Source organism: Cricetulus griseus, assembly GCF_003668045.3.
Source record: "Cricetulus griseus strain 17A/GY chromosome 1 unlocalized genomic scaffold, alternate assembly CriGri-PICRH-1.0 chr1_0, whole genome shotgun sequence".
In the NCBI taxonomy this organism is placed as follows: domain Eukaryota; kingdom Metazoa; phylum Chordata; class Mammalia; order Rodentia; family Cricetidae; genus Cricetulus; species Cricetulus griseus.
This window is the reverse complement of record NW_023276806.1, coordinates 28,901,328-28,924,797: the sequence shown is the minus strand read 5'-3', so window position 1 is coordinate 28,924,797 and position 23,470 is coordinate 28,901,328. Positions and strand designations below refer to the sequence as shown.

At 43.5% G+C, this 23,470-nt stretch overlaps 1 protein-coding gene and 1 long non-coding RNA gene across 4 annotated transcripts in view; both read right to left on the bottom strand.

Annotated features, from left to right (window-relative positions):
• Positions 1–9,661: 9,661 nt before the first annotated feature.
• LOC118237797 lies at positions 9,662–13,815 on the bottom strand. Its single transcript, XR_004772118.1, has 2 exons — positions 11,806–13,815; positions 9,662–11,454 (listed from the first exon to the last, which is right to left on the bottom strand). It is a non-coding gene; the product is annotated as an uncharacterized LOC118237797 (long non-coding RNA).
• A 1,510-nt stretch (positions 13,816–15,325) lies between these two features.
• The window catches only part of Sec24b (SEC24 homolog B, COPII coat complex component), a 73,245-nt gene continuing 65,100 nt past the window's right edge, over positions 15,326–23,470 (bottom strand). For all 3 annotated transcript variants that reach the window (XM_027395708.2, XM_027395709.2, XM_027395710.2), the window contains 6 exons: positions 22,804–22,979; positions 22,194–22,331; positions 21,454–21,558; positions 20,208–20,300; positions 16,373–16,476; positions 15,326–16,176 (listed from right to left, as the gene is read on the bottom strand). In XM_027395708.2, coding sequence (XP_027251509.1) covers positions 16,062–16,176; positions 16,373–16,476; positions 20,208–20,300; positions 21,454–21,558; positions 22,194–22,331; positions 22,804–22,979 — 731 coding nt within the window. In that variant the 3' untranslated portion in view covers positions 15,326–16,061. The remainder of the gene's footprint in view (positions 16,177–16,372; positions 16,477–20,207; positions 20,301–21,453; positions 21,559–22,193; positions 22,332–22,803; positions 22,980–23,470) is intronic.

Here is a 23,470-nt window from a genome sequence, read left to right as displayed (position 1 = left end):
GGCGGCGCCAGGATGTTTTTTTTTTTTTCCTCCGACAAAAAAATAAACAATTTTTTAGAAAGAGTAAAGTGACGGACTCCCCAGTCTTGGGCTTCTGGTATCTCTCTTCCCGCACATATTTCTTGAGAGAAGAACAAGAGCTGGGCTCACACCACGCAGCTGTAGATGTCGAAACTCACAGCAGCCAAGTGGTGAGGCACTCCTGGGATCCCAGATTTGGAAACAGAGGCCTGTTGATCAGGAGTTCAAGGCCACCCTCCACTAAACAGTAGGAGGCCACTCTCAGCCTGTCACAACATGAACCAAAACTCCCACAACCAATTTATGGCGCTGTGTGTTGGGAGAGCAGTTCTCTCCATTGACACCCTCCCACCGCGCACCCCTGCCCCTTTACCTACACAGGGAGACCCAGGGCCCTGGGGAAAGGACTTCCGGAACCTGGCAGGGGAAAAGTACATGGAAATAGCTTACTTTTGTCCAGCTGAAGAGAGGGAGAGAAATGGGTTTGCCAAAGCTCCACCTCCGCTGCCCTCAGGGCTTGAGATGAGTCTGCCAGTAGCCTGAGCCCACGGCAGACTCAGCCTAGGGCACCAGAGGTTTGTAGTTCATTACAGGCTGGCCCATGTCCAGACTCTGGGAAATTTTCTTCCAAGGCAGAACTGGCTTCTCACTGGGGACAGAAGAAAAGACACTGCCAACCCAGGGGCAGGAGTTAAGCCTTGCGAAAGCACTGTTAAAAACCGCTATTAGTGTTAACGATCAGTTCTGCAGGTTCGGATTATAAGCACTCCTGAAGCTCACTTTCCTGTAAATAGCAAACATGTGGGGGTGGGAAGGCAATCTGGCTTCTTAATTGGTGGCTGTTGGACTTTCCTTTGATTCTACAGCTGCCTTCAGCCAAAGGACTGTCAGTCAAACAGCCAGCTACTCTGCCACTTGGAGCACGTCACAGATGCCTAGAAGAAATTACACGATGATGACTACAGCTGTTCTCTACAGCTCCTGAAGCTACAGCCCTGGCACAGGATTTTTTTTTTTTTTTTTTGCTAGCACAAGCCCAGTAACTATTTTAAGGGAAGCACTTCACCTGGTAACTTCACCTGTTGTGATTGGTGGAAACAAACCATCCTTATGAAAGTTTTGTTGTGACTGGTACAAATACCCCTTCTCTAGCTATATAAGCAGGAAGTTTTGCTGGCTTGGTGAGCCAGATGGGAGACACCATTGTCTTTTGCCTGCTCTGGTGTTGCAACATTAGGCCCAATAAAAGACTTCTCTAGGCCAATGGTAGTGATGCACTTTAGTTCCAGGAACTAGGAAGCAGAAGCGAGATTTTGTAAATTCAAGGTCAACTGGGTCTACGTAACAAGTTCCAAATCAGCCAGGTATACATAGTGAAACCCTGTCCCAAAATTTAAAAAACAAACAAACAAACAAAACAAAAACAGTGTTCTATACAATTGTCTTAGGTAGGGTTTCTATTGCTGCAATGAAACACCTTGACCAAGAAGCAAATTGGGGGCGGCGGGTGGTGGTGGTGGGGAGGTGTTATTTGGTTTACACTTTCATATTACAATGTGTGTCCATTATTGAAAGAACCAAGGATAGGAACTCAAACAAGGCGGGAACCTGGAGGCAGGAAGTGATGCAGAGGCTGCTGGGGAGAGCTGTTTACTGGCTTAGTCTCCATGGCTTGCTCGGTCTGCTTTCTTTTTTTTTTTTTTAAGATTTTATTTATTATGTATACAACATTCTGCTTCCATGTATATCTGCACACTAGAAGACCGCACCAGATCTCATAACGGATGGTTGCGAGCCACCATGTGGTTGCTGGCAATTGAACTCAGGACCTCTGGAAGAGCAGTCAGTGCTCTTAACCTCCGAGCCATCTCTCCAGCCCCTCAGTCTGCTTTCTTATAGATCCTGGGATCATCAGGCCAAGGATGGCACCATCCACAATGGGCTGAGCCCTCCGCCATCATCACTAATTAAGAAAATGCCTTACAGGCTTGCCTGCAGCCCAATCTTATGGAGGCATTTTCTTAATTGAGGTTCCCTCCTCTCTGAAGACTTTGTGTCAAGTTGACATAAAACTATCCAGTACAAGAATGGTCTTTTCTAGTTTTATAGAGTAGGCTGAGCTGGTTACACTAAGAACAAAAGTAGAGACAGAAGCAGTGGTGGCAACATTGGCACTCTAAGTGCCAAAAGCACTGGCGCAACGAACTGCTTTGACAACTCCAGGGGAGCTGTGGATAGATGGTGTGGGCAGGCCTAGCCGCAGGAGTGTGGGGAGCCCATGAGTCGGGGGAGCTGCAGGCTGCACTGACAAGCCGAAGAATTGGGACTGCAGGAACTGGTGACCCGGACAGGCAGTGCTGGAGAGCTGGATGTTAGGTCAAGCTCTGCAAAAGCAGAGCACAGTGGCAGATAGAGCAGCAAAAGGAACAGTGATGCTCTGGAGAGAGCCAAATGAGCCCAGGCTGATGACTGAAATTAAGCTGCAAAGACCTGCTGAGATGGGTCAGCGGTTAAGAGCCCTGGCTACTCTTGCAGAGGATCCGAGTTCCATTCTAAAACTAAGGGTACCTCCAGTTCCGTGGGATCTGATGCCCTCTTTTTACATTTTTGGTTGTATGACTGAGCCATCTCTCCAGCCTGATGCCCTCTTCAAGCATCTGGGAATGTTCGGCATGTCCTCGGTGCACATGCATAAATGCAGGCAAAACACTTTGAACCCGTAAAATAATAAATCTAAAAAAATATTTTAAAACATGCTTTAACATGCTGTCAATCAAAGGGGCTGCAGGGAGGAAGCTCAAAGATGCCAACAACTAGAAAAGCTGATGTTTTGGCTCTGGGACATTTTGCTTACAAATGAATAAAAACAAGGTGTTTAGTACAAATAACCCATACTTGGCAGCTCATTCCTAAATTCCAGCTCTTGGGAGGCAGAGGCAAGGAGTCACTGCAAGTTTGAAACCTGCTCCCAAATGCATAATGACTTTCAGGCAGGCCAGGGCTACATAGGCCTGTCTCAAAACAAACAAGACACTTCATGGGGTGTTATGATAAGATCCCCAATACACATGAAAGCAGAGTTTGGATCTAGCATTTAGGTCTAGAATTATATAATTTTTGACACCAAGATTTTAATCTTAATCTAATACTACCTGTCTTCTGCTATCAGCTGACCTTCCCCCAGTCACGGATGTCACAGATGGCCAGGATCAGGGTGACAGCACAAATGTCCTGTGCAAATCCTGAACTGAAATTTGCATATTTGGCACATCATGAAGCTTTGCATGAATTTTATTGTGTGTATACATATTCACGTATGTGTATACATGCACATGTGTAGCTATGCCTGTGAAGGCCAGGTGTCAGTCTGTGGTGTCATTTCTTAGGAGCTGTGTGCCTTGGCTTGTGAGACAGGGACTGTCATGTGGACGCGGTGCTCCCTGACTAGGGTAGGCTGACTGGCTAGCAAGTTCCAGGGATCTTCCTGTCTCTCTCTGCAGCACCTGGGTTACAAACGTGGATCACTATACCAGGCCTTTTCTTTTGGGCCACCAACCAGCTCCCCAATCAACATGTGAGACTTATTAGTTATGATATATGCTTGGCCTTATCTTAGCTCTTATTTGAATCTGTTTCTCTTTATCTACATTTTGCCTCAGGGCTTTTTACCTCTTTTTTCTTCCTATCCTCTCCCTTCTTCCCCTCCCCTCCTCTCTCCCTCCTCTCTCCCTCCTCCCCACTCTCTCCTCCCAACTCCTTCCCTCCTCTCTTCCCCCATTTTTCTCCACTCTCTTCCCCTTCTCTCTTCCTCTCCTCTCTCCCTCCTCTGTCTCTCTCATCTCTGTTTCTCTCTCTCCTCCTGTCTTCTTGGTATGTTCCTCTCTTTCTCTCTTTCCTCCTTCTCTCCTTTCTCTCTAGCCTAGATTTCTCTTCCTGTGTATTCTGTCTGTTCATCAGCCCCACCTATCCCTCTCCTGCCTAGCTATTGGCCATTGTGCTCTTTGTAAGACCAATTAGTGCCTTAGGCAGGCCAGGTGAAACAATAGTTAATCAAATGCTTCACAAATGTAACACATCCCTACATCCTTGAACAAATGTAGCAGAAACAAATGTAACACACCTTTACACAGTTAAAGTAACATCCCACAGCAGAAACAAATGTTACACACCTTTACACAGTTAAAGTAACATCCCACAGATAAACAAATGTAACACACCTTTACACAGTTAAAGTAACATCCCACAGCAGAAACAAATGTTACACACCTTTACACAGTTAGAGTAACATCCCACAGATAAACAAATGTAACACACCTTTACACAGTTAAAGTAACATCCCACAGATAAACAAATGTAACACACCTTTACACAGTTAAAGTAACATTCCACAGCTGAAACAAATGTTACACACCTTTACACAGTTAAAGTAACATCCCACAGAATAAACAAATGTAACACACCTTTACATAATTAAAATAATAGTCCATAACATATCACAATGCCAGCTTTTTACACTAAGTACTGGAGACTGAGTGCAGGTCCTCGTGCTTGCCTGGCAAGCACTGACAGAATTTTCTCTACTCCACTTGGTCTTGGTTTTTATTTTGAAAAATATTACTTGAGCACTTGGGAAGCTGAAGCAGGAGGATTATCACTAAGGAGGTTGAGGCAGAAGGCCTGTGAATTCAAGAACTGTCTGGACCACAGTGAATGTCAGTACAGTGTCAAATAATCCTGTCTCAAAAAAACAAATGAGTACACAAGAACAGGCCAGGTACAGCAACCAAACCCACCACTGTGGCTTTCCATGAGCACTGAGCTTTAAATCTGATGGCATGTGGACACAGTAGACTAAAAGGCTTGGCATGTGGACACAGTAGACTAAGACAGCTTGGTCATTCTGAAGCACATTAATGTCATTAACAAATTGACTATTCGGAATAGGAGAGAAGGCAGCAATGACAGCACACACACACACACACACACACACACACACACACACACACACGTTTGTTTCTGGAGAAGGTAAGAATTTCAGCGAAGGTAGAGCCTGGGAGGCATCATGAGGACAAAGTGCAGGTTCTGCAGGGAAGGATCCAGACCTTCGGTTCTGTTGCACAACTGCTTTGTGAGATGACATCACCATCGCCAGACTCTGTATAAGAGACTTTGTACACATCTTCCACACAGTCTTCATGAAACTCTTCCCAAAGAATTAGTATTACCTCACGCAGGGATGAGGCTAAGAGATGGTGAGAGCTTGCCCAGGTCATACAGCTAGAAGAGGGACCATTGTGTAGCAGGTGCAGAGCTGGTATTGTTTTTTTTTTCCCCTCTCACAACCACAGTTATTTCCATTATACCTTACTCAGATTGTGTTCCAACTATTATTGAGCATTACGCAAGGCTCTTAACCTGGTAGGCAATTCCAAACTCAATTTCTGAAGGGTTTCTGTTGACCTCCACTTCCTTTGTTCTTCTAGGGAGTTGTAGGTATCCATTAACTTTCAGTATCAAACATGGAAGTCTTAAAAGACACTCTGGAATCAATCTCTAGATCTCAGAGGAGGTTCTTCCTGCTGGGTACACAGTAACAAATCAATTCCTCTTCATAACCTGTAGCACTCTCTTTCTGGTTGACTGTACAGGGAGCCCCAAATGGCCAGTAAGCATTCATGGCTTGTGATTCAATAGGAGTATCGTGCCCATCTAGGACCTAAGACCCTACAACTCTGAGATGGAAGGCTCGCTCACTTTGATTCTCAGATTATCTGGTTATAGCCTATGGTACCTTGGGATATCACTCAAATCCTCAGAAGGAAGTCTCGCCTGTCTATCAGGTCAGCAACTTTTTAGGATGACAGGCTGTTGTGACACTAGTGGGCTTCAACTGCCACCGCTCTTATGAGTCCCTTGATCAGAAGCAATGTTGTGAAGGCATTGTGGGAGCCCACAGAGGGCAGTGTTGGCAGAAACATGGGCAGAGTAGGCAACTCCATATCCACACATTCATGTGAGGATGACATGGGAGAAAAGCTGCTCCAAGATCTTCAGGAAGCTACCTGCTTCCCCAGAGAATGATGCCACAAAGCTGGTTCCAGCTAATGATAGGTTAGGAATAAAATGGCAGCAACCAGCTGGGCTTTTAGAAGGAGACCCAGTATGTGTACCCTGCAGCTTCTGTCCTCGCAGATGAGACATCTTTGTACCCGAGTCCTTGAGCAAATCCTAGAGTTGCATCCAGAGTACATGAGGCATTGTATGAGCTCCAGCAGGCCCACCCTGTGACTTTTTGATCTGCAGCTTACACAGCCTCTCTGGCCCCCAGACTTTATTCTGGAGTCCTAGTGCGGCCTAGGACTCCATGACTCTTGCATTCTGCATGCCTGCAAAGCAGCAGCATGTGGACAACACCAAGTTCATGTTACCTTGGGCTACAACCAGGCTGCCTTGACCCATGGCTGCAAGTGGTCTTGGAGTTCCTGAATGCCTGATTGGAGAAAACATCTTCCTATGTGGTCCTTTCCTGCCCAGTGTTCTCAAAGCTCTTTCCAGGTACTCTCCTTGTTTTCAAGCGGACTTGCTTCTGTGCATCCTGTAGCCTTCAGTACCTGAGGTCTTGGCTTCGAGGGCCTTTTCCTCTTACCTCAATGCAAAGTGCACAGATTCCCTTTGATGACGTTCCTGTTTATCAGTGATGGCCTCATTGTCCCCACCTGCCTTAACCACTTTGGATGAGCTCACCCTTCCCCTTGACAAATTCTTTGCATTTCTATGCAGGACAGAACGGATTTCTTTTTTTCATCTCAGGGACTGTGTATGCAGTTCTACTCTTGAGACAGAGCTGGCTTCTTCGTCACAGGCTGGCCTCAGACTTGCTAGATTGCCAAAATGATCTGGAACTCCTGAGCTTCTTGCCTCCACGTCCCAAGTTCCCCAGTTATATACATATGTTACTACATCTGGCTTCCTTTCCAACTCATTTGCTAATTTAGAATTATTCTACACAGCCATGTGCTACATAGTCCCAGCACTTGGAAAGCAGAGGCAGACAGATCTCTGAGTTTAAGGCCAGCCTAGTCTACAGAGCAAGTTCCAGAGTAGTCAGAGAAACATAGAGAAACGCTGTCTCAAAAAAAAAAAAAACCCAAATATAGCTATATACATCATATGACATATTATTATATAATATATGTACACATTTGTATATATATTATTATATTATTCCATAGAGTTTTTACAAACATTTACTAACTTCCTAGTATGTGCCAGGTGTGCTAAACCCTGAAATAAAAAGGCAGCTGTGGAATACTAGTTGAAGATGTGCTGCATTTCATTTATACTGTGGAGTATTTGTTTAATGACGCAAAGATGGGTTGCATTCTTTTATGTTGCATTTGTTTAACTCTGTGAAGCTGTGTTACTTTGCCTGCCTAAGGCACCCAATTGGTCTAATAAAGAGCTGAACAGCCAGTAGCTAGGTAGGAGAGAGATAGGTGGGGCTAACAATCAGAAAATAAATAGAAGAGGAAGAGGCGAGGAAGAGAAAAGGAGGAGAGGAAGACGTCAGGGGCCAATCACCCAGCTACACAACCAGCCATAGAGTGAGAAGGAGAGAAATGAATATAGAATAAAGGTAAAAGCCCAGAGGCAAAGGTAGATGGGATAATTTAAGAAAAGCTGGCTAGAAATAAACCAAGCTAGGGCTGGGCATTCATAAGTAAGAATAAGTCTCCATGTGTTTATTTGGGAGCAGGGTGGAAGGCCCCCAGAGAGCAAGGAGCCAAACAATCACTACAAGCAGCATCTATGTTTTAAGAGAGAATGCCAGTTATAACACAGCATGGCTGTGATGGGGAGACGAGCACAGTAAGGGCACATCCAACACCAAGAAATATCTAACACGGGTGGGGAGTGCCCATCGAAGACTGCACAAGGTAGTACTGCTTTGGCTGAGTTCTGAGGGGCTCATTGAGCAAAGCCAGGCAGGAAGTGGTTCAGAAGGCTTCCCAAGAAGGGGAGCACAGTGCTTTAGGCTCAGGTATGAATGGCAGCAGCTCCCTATAATGCTACGCAGTTAGCTGTTCTTAGCTTAGTGCTGTGTTCTGCTTTCAAACGTCTTCCACTCCAACTTTGCTCCAATCTGTTTTTTCTCAGATTATGTCCCAAGGGATCCCCATAAATCCTGTTAGGCATTTTGGCCTCATTAAGTTGGGGTTGTGGGTTGGCTTTCAGTTGATCGTTTATAAGCATGCCATTTCAGTCCTAGTTTTTAAACACCTTAGTTCTAAGTCTTGGCCTTTCTTGTTTAAATGTGTTATTCATTCATTTGTTAATATTCTTTATTCCTGACTCTGAAAAAAATAATAAAAACCTATTTTTAATAAGTAATTGGGAGCAGATCACAGTACCTTCCCATCCCATTCCAATTTGCCATCCAATAGGAAGTTAAATCCTAATGGAGAAGGACTACAAAGAAGAAATTGAATGCCAGGGCTGCGGGTGATTCATTAAAAATTAAAGATAGGAAATTCATTTAAAAATGGGAGAGTTCTCTTAACTGGTACAGTTTTACAACTTGCCTAAGGGTAAATGTGAAATGAATCGCTTGTCAGGGGTGAGCCTAAGAGTCCTCCAGGAAGGGCTAGTGAGTTTTTATAGTCATTCAATTAAATCAACATGGTTTTGTAGACTCTGCCTTGGGATGGATACTTGCGGATATGGGAAGTAGGAGTTCAAAAGGGATAAAGGTGGATTGGGGTGTAGCTTAGTGGTAGAGTATCTGCCAGAGCTGCAGAAGGCCTGGGGTTCAACCCCAGGGAGGGAGGGAAGGAGAAAGGGAGGGAGGGAGGGGCCGACCTAAGGAATAGTCAATGCCTCCCTTTAAGTAAGTTCATATGTAATAAAGAACTGGAAGGAACACACAAAAATCACTATTTTTTATTTTTAAGAACTTAAACACAATTATAAAAGTATAGATTATTAACTTTAAAAAAGTATTTTATTGCCCGTTTTAATCTGCTATTATAATCAGTAAGTGTTATAAGCAAAGTATAGGTTAGTCTACACATACTTGAGTTTTTTGTTTTTGCAATGTTGTAATTCTTTCTTTTTATCTTAAAATCTCATTATAGAAAACCAGAAAAATAAAGTATAAAATGTGTACATATATGTCACCAAACACTAATTAAAATAATATACAGCAACCTGAGTGGCTCTCTAGGTAAGATAATCATATTTGCAACAAAGCAAAGATTGTAAACGAAGCCATGGACACCTCCCAGCAGGGCTGCTCTTCTAAATGATGCCCATCTCTGACAGTCAGGGACAGGGCAGCTCCTGCTGGCTCCTGGGTAAACTATATGTGGGATGGGACCTGCAGTTGTGCTTCTGGGCAATCTTATAAAATTAAACAATCTTCATACAAAAAACAGGATTTTGTGAAGAATAGTTGTCCCAGTAAAATCCTAATACAATATTAACTACCATTGTGCATACAATTATTAGTAATCTTCATTAAGTTAGACTCAGAATGACAACTATATTTTCTCTCATATGCAGAACCTAAATTCATACATTCCTAACAAGACATTAGATGGCCGATGATGACAAAGACAATGAAGGAGAAACACAAAATACATTTACTCTCATTTTAATATTTTATTTTTTTGAGACAGGGTCTTACTTACTATGCAGCCCTGGCTGACCTGGAACTCAACATGTAGACAGGATGGCCTCAATCTCAAAGATCTACCTGCCTCTGCCTTCCTAGCTGGGATTAAAAGCGTGCATCACGACATCCAGTTCATATTTATTCTCATGAGTGAAATCTAGATTTCAGTGTTGGAGTGTGTATTGGGGCGATAAGGGGGGCGGGGGTGGGGAGCAGAAGTGGGTCTCTGTGGAGAGAGGGCCGGTGTGTGGGAGGATGGGGAGCAAAGCGAATAAGAGCAAGGTATAATGAGATGTCATTAAATGATGATGGGGGATGTCCTAAGCCTCTGTGCATTTATCTGGGACTAAGTGGCTGTGGGACCAGGCAGGACAAACTTCTGTCTACAAAATACCATAATGAATGCTATTGTATGCTAGATAAAAGCCTCAATAAAGAGTGGCAGTGGTGGGGTGGTACCCTGTGAAGAGATTCAGAGGCTACAGGCAGTTGCCACCAAGCCTGATCGCCTGACTTTCATCCCCAGAATGCACATGGTGGTAGAGAACGAACTCAAGTTATCCTCTGATCTCCACAAATGGGCCTCTGAATAATCATTTTTTTAAAAAGCATAAAACAATCCAAGATTTTAGTGATGTGTAGTAACTCATTTAGTGGCATTCTGGTTAGCTTCATTGTTGCTGTAACAAAACACTGACCAAAAGCGACACGGAGGAGGAAAAGTATATCAAACTTTTGTGTTAGATCCCTCACTCGGGGAAATGAAGGGAGAAGCCTGGAGGCCTAGACTGAAGCAGAGACCACAGTGCAAGAGCTGCTTACTGGTTCCTCTCCAAGGCTCACTCAGCATCCTTGAGCTTTGTTATTCGACCAGGTGCAGTTCTGTCCAGATGGGCAGGGCTCCTCCCATGTCAATCATTAACCAAGAGAAAAAACGACACAAACAGGCCCACAAGCCAATGTAGACAGACAGGCAGTTCCTTAGGGGAGGTTACACCTTACCAGGCAGCTCTAGCTTGTGCTGACAGAAACGAATCAGTGCACGTGGTCAAGAGTAATTAATGCTCATTATCCAAAAGAATGAACATCTTAACATGGTTCGCCAACGGTGGGTCTGTGTATGTCCCACCAGACAACAACATGGCTGCCTCCCGTCCTAAAGCCACTTACACAAACGTGCTTGCCTCCTTCTTACAGGTATCCTAAGGAGGCAGGAAGGGTGATGCCCAATTTTCTTAAGCTACTTTGCTATCATTTTATATTTTAGCTCTTTGTCTCCTGTGCCATGCTAACCTGTGAATACCTCCTCCTGCCTTTGAATATGAGTCTATGGGTCAGGCTTCGTAGCAAGCGCCTGTACCCACTGAGCCTTCTTGGTGGTCCATTGCTTCCTTTTCTTGGTTACTTTTGACTTTCTGGATAATATCTTCAATGTTAAACTTTTGGGTGAATTTTCATATTTTCTTGTTTTCAAAAATATTTTAGGGGAAATATATGTCAAATAGCCTCACGGCTTCCTTAACATACCAGTTTCCTCATCTGTATATTTTCTGGTCTCATGACTATCAACATTGCCTTGGGAGGTAACTCAGTTGGTTTGCATGAAGTCCCGTTTCCCATCCCCAGTGCCCCAGAAATCACATGCAGTGAGGCACACCTGTAATCCTGTCACTCAGGAGGTGAAGACATGGGATCAGAAATTCAACGTTATCCCCTCTGCTGTATAGAAACTTCAAGGCCAGTCTGAGGCACAGGAGACCCTGTCATAAAACAAAAACAAATAGAAATAAATGGCTAGTGCTATTTGACATATACATATATACTAATGTATATATATTCTTCAAAAATACAGTATATGTTTCTGGTTAAGCCCCTGCCCAAGTGGAGGAAACAATAGAGAGATATACAAAAACTTCTCCCTGGAATTTTATTCCCATCCCCAGTCTAAGAACTCAGTGTCTTCCTTCCTGCCTGCCTTCCTTCCTTCCTTCCTTCCTTCCTTCCTTCCTTCCCTCCCTCCCCTTCTCCCTCCTCCTCTCCCTTCCCCCTTCATCCCTCCTTTCCTCCCTTAAAAGATGGTATTATGTAGCCCATACTTGTCCAGAACTTACTTTGTGCCCGAGAAGAACCTTGAACTTTTGATTTTCCTGTCTCCATGTCCCAAGTGCTGGGATTACAGCTGCACACCCAGTTTTGGAACCGAGTTTCAACAGAAAAGAGAACTCCCCGTAAGCATGTCCTTTGCTCACCCAACAGTTATTGTCTCTGAGACCATCAGGGTAAGTGTCCCCACATGCACATCCCGATGCCACTCACCACATGCTCTTCCTGACATCTATCTTCTGAGGGATGGTGTCTCTTGTCATGGCAGTGATAGGCAATCATGCATGCCACAGCACATATATGAAGGCCAGAGGACAACTTGAAGCAACTGTCTCCTTCCACCATGTGGATCCCAAGGATAAAACTTAGACCATCATCAGGCTTGGTGACAAGAACCCTTACCCATTGAGCCATCTTTTTAGCCAAGGACAGATATTTTAAATTATTAGGTAGACTGGAGAGACGCTCCTGTGGTTAAGAGCACTTGTTGCTCTGTCAGAAGGTCCAGAATCCCCCCACCACCCACCCCCCAGCATCTACATAGCAGCGACTGACTGCCCTTAACCCCAGTCCTCAGAATGTGATCCCTCTTTTAGCCCCTGTGGGTACTGCACACACCTGGTGCATAAACATGGTACAGACATACATGCAGGCAAAAACCACAAACCTAAGGTTACAAATAAATATTAAAAGAACTAGTGTAATTTGTTGTACAAAGTGGTTTTATGACATTTTGATCAAGAATATCATGTACCCTTCTTCTGTTTCCCTTCTGCTACCATGCTTTATACAGGTATATTTAAGCATACATGTGTGTTAAATATTACACACACACACACACACACACACACACACACACACACACACACACACACACACACAAAGATGTGGTATCTGTCTGGTGTCTGAGTCTAACAAGATGCTCTTGCATTCCAGCCGTTTTTCTACAAATGGCATAATTTTGTTCTTATAACAAAATTAGAAATCTCTAAAATGTATACATGGAATGACTGGCTTGGGTTCCCATCCCCAGATTATTCTTCCTCATTGTTTGTCACAGGTTCCCCAGGCTCATGCCACTCAGTGTCATACCCTGTCACTTGCAGTCCTTTACTTCTGTCACTGTAGGGACACTTTCATAATTAATGGAGGACCCACTTTAAGCCTGGAGCTTTCCATCCTGACCCCTCCCTCCAGCTATCTTTGATAACATCCCAAGTGTTTACTCCCAGACAGTCTACAGCAGTCTTGTAGTCATGGACATTCAAAGAGTGTGTGTGTGTGTGTGTGTGTGTGTGTGTGTCTGCCTGCTTGTATTTGCACCACATGTATACTATGCCCTGGAGGCCAGAAGAGAGCAACAAGTTTCTCCTCGAACTGGAATTGTAGGGGCTGTGAGTCACCTTTTGTAGGCATTCTTGACCACTGAGCCATCACTCTTGCCTGCGACAATTTCTTGACACCATCCAAATCTCAAAACGGACTCCTGTATCCTGACCATGTATTCCTTCTGGTATAGATATTCCACCAGTCCTTTGACCTCACTGGGATCTGCAAACAGGAATTCCACTTTCATTTTCACCACTCTTATCTTCCTTTAGTTTAAGTGAGTTCCTCCCACGTGTCTTCTTTTAGAGGCAGGGTCTCAATCTGCAGACAAGGCTGGCCGTGCCCTCCTGGTCCTGCCTGTCCCTAGGATACAGGTAAGCCCACCAGACATGGTCCTACCTGTCGGACGTGCTACACAACAACAGCCAGGGAGCCTCTCTCTTCTGGAGGTACCAGACACTTCCCCACTTCTCTGCTGATATTCTGGAGTCTTCCATAAAAGTCAAGTGTGATCCAAAGGTACTTTTCAGACTCACTGACTGACAGCACTGCTTAGATGGCTCTCCTCCCAAAGAGCCGTCGGGCTTCTATCAACTCTCTTGCCATGCAGAAGAGCCTCTCATTACTTTCTAAAATAGTTTTCTCAGCCGCTTCTCCCAGCTTGACTTCCCAGCATTCATTACATTCGACAGCTGACACACAATCCCCGCCCCCCCTGCCCCGCCTCCTCCCACCTTCCAGCAGTGGTTCTCAACCTTCCTAACACACCGGAAGCCCTTTAATACAGTTCCTCATGTTGTGGTGACCCCCCCCAACCATAAAATTATTTTCGTTGCTACTTCATAACTGTAATTTTGCTGTTTTGAATTGTAAATATCTGACATTCAGGACCCCTGTGAAAGGGCCATTTGACCCCTAAAGGGGTGTCGCTACCCACACATTATTAGAACTGTGGTCACAGGGCTTCTTGTACTATGTTAACCGATTTAGTAATTTTTAAAATAAACAAAGTTCACAAAGACAAAACATTCTTCTTTAAGTAGAAATATCATACTTTTGTTCTACAATGACAGTATTAACCAGTAAGATGGCTCAGTAGATCAAAGTTTACCATGACAGCATGCAGCCAGAGCGGGCTGCAAGAACTAACTGCCAGTGTTCTGGCCTCCACACACTTGCTCTCATTCACACACACACACACACACAATAATACATGATAAATAATACAAACAAAAAGTAACAGTATTTAGCTGCCCTTCGGGAACCACAGTAAGCTCCCGGGTGGTGACAGTAGGGTGCAGACACAAGCAGAGTCCCTTGGGGGGCTGTGGAAAAGGAGAACACTTGGTTTTTATTACAGCTCTGCCACTCATTAGGGTGAGTCATTTAAACTCATTTTCCATCAGGGGCTGGGAGAGAGTGCTTTTATCTTTATCTAAAGAAAAGCAGGAACCCCAGGGTGCTGTCTCCTGGGATTGTGGCTATTCTCAGAGAGAAAAGGCCAGGGGGACTACACCAAAGTGTGCAATTTCGGGAGCTAAATTCATCAGATCACTGCTCCTGCCAACTGTGTCTTTATCTCTTCATAAGCTGCCTCTTTGTGTGGTCTATCTCATCCTCCTTCTCTGCCCCAAACAAGTACCAAAACATTTTGTTCTGAAAAAATAAAAATAAAGAGATCTACAAAATTTTAAAACTGGTAGAAGTCACACATGCCAAGAGCCTTATTTTTTTTTTCAGCATTTACTAACAAGGACTTTCACAGTTCATAAAACAAAATTCCACTCCACAATCCAATGGAGTCCATCATCAATTTTTATAGCAAATAACCTACTCTGAATGACAGAGTTTGATCAGAACAAAAATCTCTCAAAGTTCAATATGATCTTCAAGTCAATTAAAAAGTCACATGTTCTTAAAAATTTCTTTTTACAAATAGGTAGGAAAAAAAATCCATAATTTAAATGAGATAAGATTATGCTTCGTCAATAAATGTATTTAAAATAACATGTTTTAGAATACAAACAGTAATCACTTGGTAGTATCTGCAAATTGATGACATGTATAGATTCACTGATGAATGCAGCTCCACATTGCACCTATCTGAGCAGTAAATTCAAGATTCCTACTGTTTAAAAAACATCACCAAGCCCCGCAAAACAAAAACCCTCCACAAAACAAACAAGCCAACAAACCAACTGTCAAGCAAAATATTTTTAATTAGTAGGCTGATCATAAATAAATCCACATAAAAGATTTAACAGAATTACAAAGAGTTTTGTGTTTCTTTTGTGGACTCAATTCATAATATGCATTAGTCAACCTCATTCCCTAGCTGTGACAAAGAGTTGTCATCCAACAATGTAGCACAGTTTAGCAATTCATGTTCTTAGTTACATTTTATATTTTCTTTACAAATGTAACACTTATGTACATTATATATATTTTTTCCTATAGCTCATGTACTGAAACTCTAGTGCCTTTACAGGGAAAATGTTGAATTCATTTCATGAATATGAATCATTCCTGTTAAAAAGTAATTCATACAAACAAGTGACACAGTACTGCTGCCCTTTGGCCTCTCTTGTCAGAGTTCAAGTCCAGAAATGTTAATTGTAAGAAGACGACTTTATCTAGTTTAGACTATGACATGTCATTCCACACAGTCCTCGAGTCTGCAGGCTCTCAGAAGAGCACTGTACTGCTGCACTTCTGGAAGTGTGTAGAAACCAACTCGGGCACGCTGGGTGGGTCAGCGTCGTCCGGAGGGAGGGACTCTTGCTCCCTCTTGCCCTCTATCTCCGGCCCAAGCCTCAGACAGAGTGATGTGCATCGTGTCTTCCAACAACAGCTCGTGTCAAGTCTCCTGTGCTTCTCTGATGGATGGTGCTTTCCCTGGCTGTGGAGCGTCTGTCCTGACTCACTTTTGTGGATTTCACTTAAAAATCTGCTGCTGAATGTGAATCAGAAACTCATAGTAAGAGAATGCAGCCTCCGTGCGATCTTCAATCAAATGCTGGAAAAACTCTGTTTTGGCAGGACTCTCATCTCTGAAAGGCAGAAAACAGCGTTTACCTAATATATAATATATACACTACAGAGGATAAATATACACTATAGAAACTCTACCGTGTGGACTTCAGGAGAAGTCAATCAAGTCACACTTCCACACTACAAAGTCCTGAAACTTGCTTTGTGGAGAAGCATAGGAAAGATGACATCACCACAAAGTTACGGAAGACTTACTTGACCATGTGAAGGACTGGGCTTAATGGTCGGCTGTCTCGAAGCCACGTTATAAAGGATCTAGTTCTCTCTGATGATAGCGTGTCTAGTTCTGGAAGATGTGTCTGGTAAAAGAAACAAATAGAAAATACCAATATACACTAACATTGAACATACTCTTCTCTCTCAGGCTGCAATTCTTTTAGTAAAGGCCATAGAATGGTTGTAACAACAACATTTAACCCTACAAGCATGTGTATACCTATACAGATTTCCCTGAATACATCCACAATGTACAGGTTTTTGGAGTGAAATAATTTACCGTGTCATACAGCCTATGATCTCCAACCTTTGTCATCTGGTAGATAGATACTGGGGTCGGATTGGAACTGGGGCTTCCAGGAAGCCAATCACAAGCCTGTATTCTGCCCCCTAGATCCAACAGGAACAACCACAGGAAGGAAAATTTAGTTGTAGAAAAAACATTTGTGTGCTGGTCAGTATATGGATGACATTTTACTTGATTACTGTATTGTCTAGGCAACCCAGTAAAGAACACACAATGACTGGTGTGCACTGTTTCTTCTAGGGGCAGTATTCAAATGAAGAGGGCCATTACTAAACTCCAATCTGACTTACACATAACTTCCTTGAAAACTCGCATTCTGAGAATTTTGTCTTTCTTTGATTCTTCCCTGCCCCCCAAAGATTTACTCATTTTGGGGGGCTGGAGAGATGTCTCAGTGGAGAAGAGCACTCCCTGCTCTTCCAGAGGACCCAGGCTCAATTCCCAGCACCAAAAGGCGGCTATTGTTTGGAACTCCACTCCCAGGTGACCCAACACCCTCTTCTGGGCTCCATGGGCACCAGAAGAGACAGACAGAACACTCACACATATAAATAAACTATTAAAAAGAAAAAGGTCCCTTCTCGGGCTACACTGGAAAAAAAAGCAGATGGGATGTTCTGCCTTCATGTATGTCTGTGAACCATGTGCATGCCGTGTCCACAGAAGCCAGAAGTGGGTGTTGGATCCCTGGAACTGGAGTTACAGATGACTGTGCACTACCATGTGGATGCTGGGAATCAAACTTGGGTCCTCTGGGGAACACTTTAGCCCCCATCTTTAATTTTGAAAGTTTTAAAATCTAGACTTGTAAATATATTTTAGAACTATAGGCTATTTTCAATAACCTGAAAGTGTATGCATTTGGTTACTGTACATAGGGTAGGGAATAAACCAATTCTTCTTTTCACAGCCAAAGTCCACAGCGAACAACCCAAATCATACCTCACACACTAAAACAAATGGAACTGTTGAATTATCATAGGTGCAATTCATGCCAATATTTAACATTTGTTTTAAATCAAATTTTTAGAAGTGGCAGTCTCCCTGTAGCCCTGGATGGCCTAGAACCCTCTGTGTAGACCAGGCTGGCACTGGGTTCACAGTGCTGCCTCTGCCTCCCATGCTGGGATTAAAGGCAAGCACGGCCACTGCACCTGACTTTTTTGTTGTTGTTTTTTTTGTCTTCTTAGACACGATGTAGTCGGGCTGGCCTTGAACTCCTGATCTCCTGCACTCACCTTTCAAATGCTGGGATTACAGCTGTACACTACTACATCTGGCTTAAAAAGGTGAAAATGAAGTAGAAATTACCACCCTTCAACAATCCTGACAGCTGCTTGGAACCCGACTGTAGTGACTCATGGTCACATCAGCACCTGGAACCTAACTCCTGAAGATCACGACCCTTATCTTTAAGAGTCTCAAGGAAAACAACCCACTCTAAAACCTCTCTACAGACACGAACCCTGCAAAAATGGCTCATGAGAGAAGGGCAAGCATTTCCTCTTGACTTCTAGTCCCAGTCCTCAGTCATCCCACCTCTCTGGGAACTGGCCCACTGGCTGTGCTTGCAGCATATTTCAATCCTTTGTCTGTTCATGCACCTGATAAATAACATTCATTTAGCATTACCAGCTTCCAGACTCTGTCTCAGACATAACAGAAAGGCCAGGTAGTGTGTAACTCCATTAGGTGACTTATTGAGAACAGGCAAAATCATAACTAAAAAGTAGACTGACAGCTAGCAGCTGGGGGGAGGGAAGAAGCTGGACAGAAAGGTTTTCCATTTTGAGGAGTGATGGGAAGTTTTGAAATTAGACAGTGGTGACGGTGAGGCAGGATAGAAAGGGAAAGCTGAGGGAAGACAGGAGAGAATGGGCCTCCCGGGAGCCCGGTTATGCCTCCTATCAGCTGAGAGTCAAGAAGGTCAACATAAACTAACAAAATCTGCTGTGGACACAAGCGTGGCATGGTGGCTAGATTGCTGAAAATTCAAGGCCAGGCTGGAATATGCAGTAAGCTCCAGGACAGCTCAGCTACATGCAGAGACCCTGTCTCAGAAAACAAAAAAGGTTACCTAAGATGCCCAGGGACACAACATCCCCCTTTGATAACATTTATTTCAAATATGTATGGTCAAATATCACAAACCATGCTTGACGACATCTGAGTTTAGCTTTACCCTCTTCCAAGGTGCAAGCAAGCACACACCCTTTGGAGAATACCACAAAAGTGATCAACTTGGTATCCAGTCAAAACGCGTCTTAACCCCTTTGTGATCTGCAACAGTAATGATTCCTTTGACTCTCTCTCAGCCTAGGTTTTGCCCTTATTTTCTCATGTCCCTCACAAACAACCCTTTAGTCTCACAGGAGGAGGGGCTCCTTAGAAAGCCTTTAAACAATGTGACTTCAGCAGCGTCCCAAGTGTGGACAGCTAGTGCTGAGAGGCACTGAAGCGCTGACCACAGCCAGCAGAGTCCAGGGCCCTGCTCATCTCCACAGTGCTCATCCCCACAGTGCTCACACTCACAACCCCCTCCTTACCAACCTCCCTGATCTGCCTCACACTGACTCGTGCTGACATTCTTGTGTGCAGCAAAGTGAGAACCCCAGCAGCTCTCAGCAGAGGTCTGACAGGAAGTCCTCAGGCTGCAGCTCCCACAGCTGACAGTTCCCACAGCTGCTGACAGTGTTTGCATAATCCTGTGAATGTAACTGGTAAACTAAGCCACATGCCACAGCGCACACCTGTACTCCTAGCACACGGGAACAACCTGGGGCCAGCCTGGTCTACAGAGTGAGCCCTAAGTTAGCCAAGACTACACAGGAAAACCCAGTTTGAAAAAGGGGAGAAGGAAAAAAAGGCAAACATCACAAAAAGTTATGCTAAAAACAAATTACACACATATATAAAAAAAATATAAAACTTAATTATGCAAAAACTGTTGACATAAAGTTACTTCCTCCGGGGCTAACATATGCTATTGACCATTCCATCTCCATCAGTGAGGAGAGATAACCTTGGTGTGCAGTCATGGAAACAAAGTAGGTTGAACAGTACATTGGCAAGTTAGTCTATGCTACTGCCAATGAATTTGTTAGCATTTCCCCAGGAGAGAAAGGGGCCCCCAGTCTCTCCTGCTTCCCAGCTGAAGGTATCGGAGAATATAAGAGGCAGGTTAACTGAAGGAGGCTCCCTGATTAAGCTTCCCTAAGACAGGTGGGATTGAGTGATGCAGCAGTGTTAAGTCCCCCACGCTCTGTGTGTGGTCTCTCACGTATATTTGGATTGAGTTTGGATTGAGTGGTGCAGCCGTGTTGAGCCCCCACGATCTGTGTGTGGTCCCTCACGTATGTTCCTGTAAGTAGGCCCCATAAATGCACTGGTTTACCAGACTGGCTTGGATAGAACTGATACTTTTGTCTGTCATCAGTGTCCTAACCACAGTAAATAGACATTTGTTTTCTTCTCCTCAAGAAAAGTAACACAACAAAATCCACTGACCATTTTCTGTGGTATTGCTGCAAAATCAGGGTACCCAAGCACATTCTCTATAAAGTTATTGTCACAACCTTTGCCAATCCAGATGTAAAAGACCTGAAAAATAAAAAGGGTGGGGGTGCAACAGAATATTAATTCCCTAATAGAAAATCTATTACAACCAATTCTCTCAGTTATCATACATAAAGGAGGTCATTTCTGCTGTCTCAGACCCAAAATCTAACAATCATAAAAGGGATATATAACTAGAATGTTGTGAACCTAGTTCTAAGAAACAAAAGTAATCTCATCTTCTCTGCTTAAGTTTCAAGGCTTCTAAGAACATTTTGTGTTCCTCCTCACTCAAGATTTATTTATTTAGGGGCTGGAGAGATGCTTTGGTTACAAGACTTGTCAGTGTTGCAGACAACCCGGGTCTGGTACCCAGTATCCACATGGTGGTTCATAGCATCCATAACTCCAGCTCCAGTGAGATCGATCCAAAGGTCCCTTCTGACCTCCTCAGGCACGAGGCATGCATATGGTGCACGTACAAACATGCAAGCAAAACACAAATGCATATAAAATGAGACTTTTAAAATGAAATGCATATAAATGAAATGCATATAAAATGAGACTTTTAAAACAAAAATATTTTTCTATGATTAGCATTTTGTCTATCTGTGTGCAGTGTCCACCGAGGCCAGAAGGGGATTTCCGAGTTCCTGGAACTGGAGTTATCAATGGTTGTGAACTGCCATGTGGGTCTTCTGGCTAAGTGTTCATAACCAGTGAGCCATCATCTTTCCAGCCCTGTTCATTCATTTCCCTAGTAGGAACGCACTGCTTTAATAAGAGTATCTGACCCCTATTTCCCATTTACTGTTTCAATTACTATTTCTTCTTCAACTTGTGAATTCTGTGGCTGCTCACACTTGTCATGATGACTGGTCCCTCCCGAGCACAGTGACTTTTCTAACCTCCAACCATCACTAGAATTTCTGGCAATGGACAGAAGGTGAACCACAAGAGAAATTCTTGAGGTCCATTTGAATTTTATGATTCTGATGGTAAAGTTCTTGATGGTAGGAATTTCTTTTCTGAGTACATATAACTCAATAATTTACTAATTTACATTAATTTGATATGCAACTATTGGGTCAAAAGTAAACTGAGCTCCTGTGCCAGTCAGATTCCTTGTACCCCTGTCTGCTGGGTGATAACTAGACAGTGTGTGTCCCCTGCCAGTCAGAGCAGTAGTGATGCTTACTGAGCCACAGTCCATGAGGAAAGCCCCCTCTCTGGTCAGCTTCTCTGCAGACAGTTTTTGAAGTGATGGCTGAGGTACTACCCTGTCATTAACATGTATGGCACCCTGAAAATAAAAGGCAAAATTCAGTGAGTCATGTAACATATCGTTACTGTCATCAGACTTTAGGAATCAGTCACCACCTCTTTAAGACACTAATCTATGACATATTTTAGAGAATGAATATACATTGACTGTATACCACAGTTTTACAGTAAAATGAAGATGTTCAAATGTATTCAAATTTAAAACATAAAAATGAGGAAATGTAAAATGGATTGATTAACTGTTTCATTTACTTCCTTTTTAAGGTCAGTGTATATCAAAACTACGGCAGCTGACTGCCCCATTTTACATTCCTCTTGAAAGCATAAGACTATGTATGGGATGAATACTAATCCCAAAGATACAATTGAATGTAATATTGTAGTCTGGTTATATCACAAACGGCCAATAGCTGCAAAATACAAAATACTGTAACTTAGCTTTGAATCACACATTAAAATGGAACCCATGGTAGGTTACTTTTAAAAACTCTACCCAGAGGCAAATAGCATCCAGAAGTCCTATTGTGTACCTAGATCCCAGAAGTCCTATTGTGTACCACGATCCGAGTGTTTACCACCACGGGGAAGAAGAGAGTGGGAGAACCACTGAAAATACCTAACCGCCTTAGGCAGAGCATCACGACGAAAGCATACCTCATCCGTCAGCCTGTCTATCCTGTATAAGTTGGGATGAATCGTTTTCATTAGATGAACAAGCGGCTGAGACTTCATCTGGCACATGGCAAACACACGATCATCCAGGCGTGTGCTTGTGCCTGTTCTAAATGCTTTCTGCAAGGAAAAAGACACGCTCCAAGTGAAACACACTTGTAGCAAGTAAAGAGCAAACCCAACAACCAACATGTAATAGGTCAAGGGAGTAAATCAAGCTTCTCTGAACTATCCTGTCCTTGTAAGGACAACAGAAACGATCTGCGAGGTTACTGTGAAGTGAACTAAGATGATGCAAATACAGCTCCTGTAGCATGATGAAACGATGGACAGACACACACTCAGCACGAGTTAGACCTTACTTAGAGTCTCTTCCAGCAGCACGTGTGAAGGGTGGGCTCTGACCCCTTCTTATTCAAACTGCCCATACAAATGAAGGACACTGTTTTGACAGGAGTCATGGTATGCATACCTCCATATTCCCCCTATTTTTCAAAAGCCTTACAATACCAAAGTACATAATTCTCTAGTTAACTATTATTCCCCTGAGAGCTTGTGAGACACTGATCAGCTGTGAATTATAGAGAACTACCTGTTTGAGAAGCGCCAAAACATAGAGTGGGAGCAGCTTGAGGGAGCTGGGTGCTGTCAGCACGGAGCGCGGCACACTTGACACTGCGGAGCTGTAGGCAGACAGGGGGTCAACCACAGCGTTCACCAGGGCATCCCTGGCATCTGACAAGCTTGAGGACACCGAGCGATCCACAGCTGCAAAACAAGAGGATATTCAGCCATCAGACTCTGTCTCTGTCTCTGTCTCTCTGTAATGTGAACTAATGACACAATCCTTGGATCTCTGGTTCACTCCCTAGTACTTCCAGACGAGGTGTGGAAAGCAGGTCTTTCTGTAAGTGCCATTATAATTTTGCTCCAAGTGAGCAATAACGGCTGCTTTCTCCAGTGTATGTGGGAAAAGCAAGACTTAGTGCATGTTTATGTTTATTCATAAGAAGAGACATATTAAAAGCAAAACCCTCAGGAGTGTGTTAATTACTGACGGTTTCTTTAAGCTTAGAGTAAAATGTACTTTTCTGAGTATAGTTCTATGGCAGTTACATATCAAAAGCAGTTGTCACACTACCACAATAAAGATTCATGGCAGTTTCATCACCCCAAAATTAATCCCCGTGGGGCTCCTTTGTAGTAAAGTTCTCTCTCTGCCCCGATCTTGACAATCTATTGTCCATCTTATCAATTTT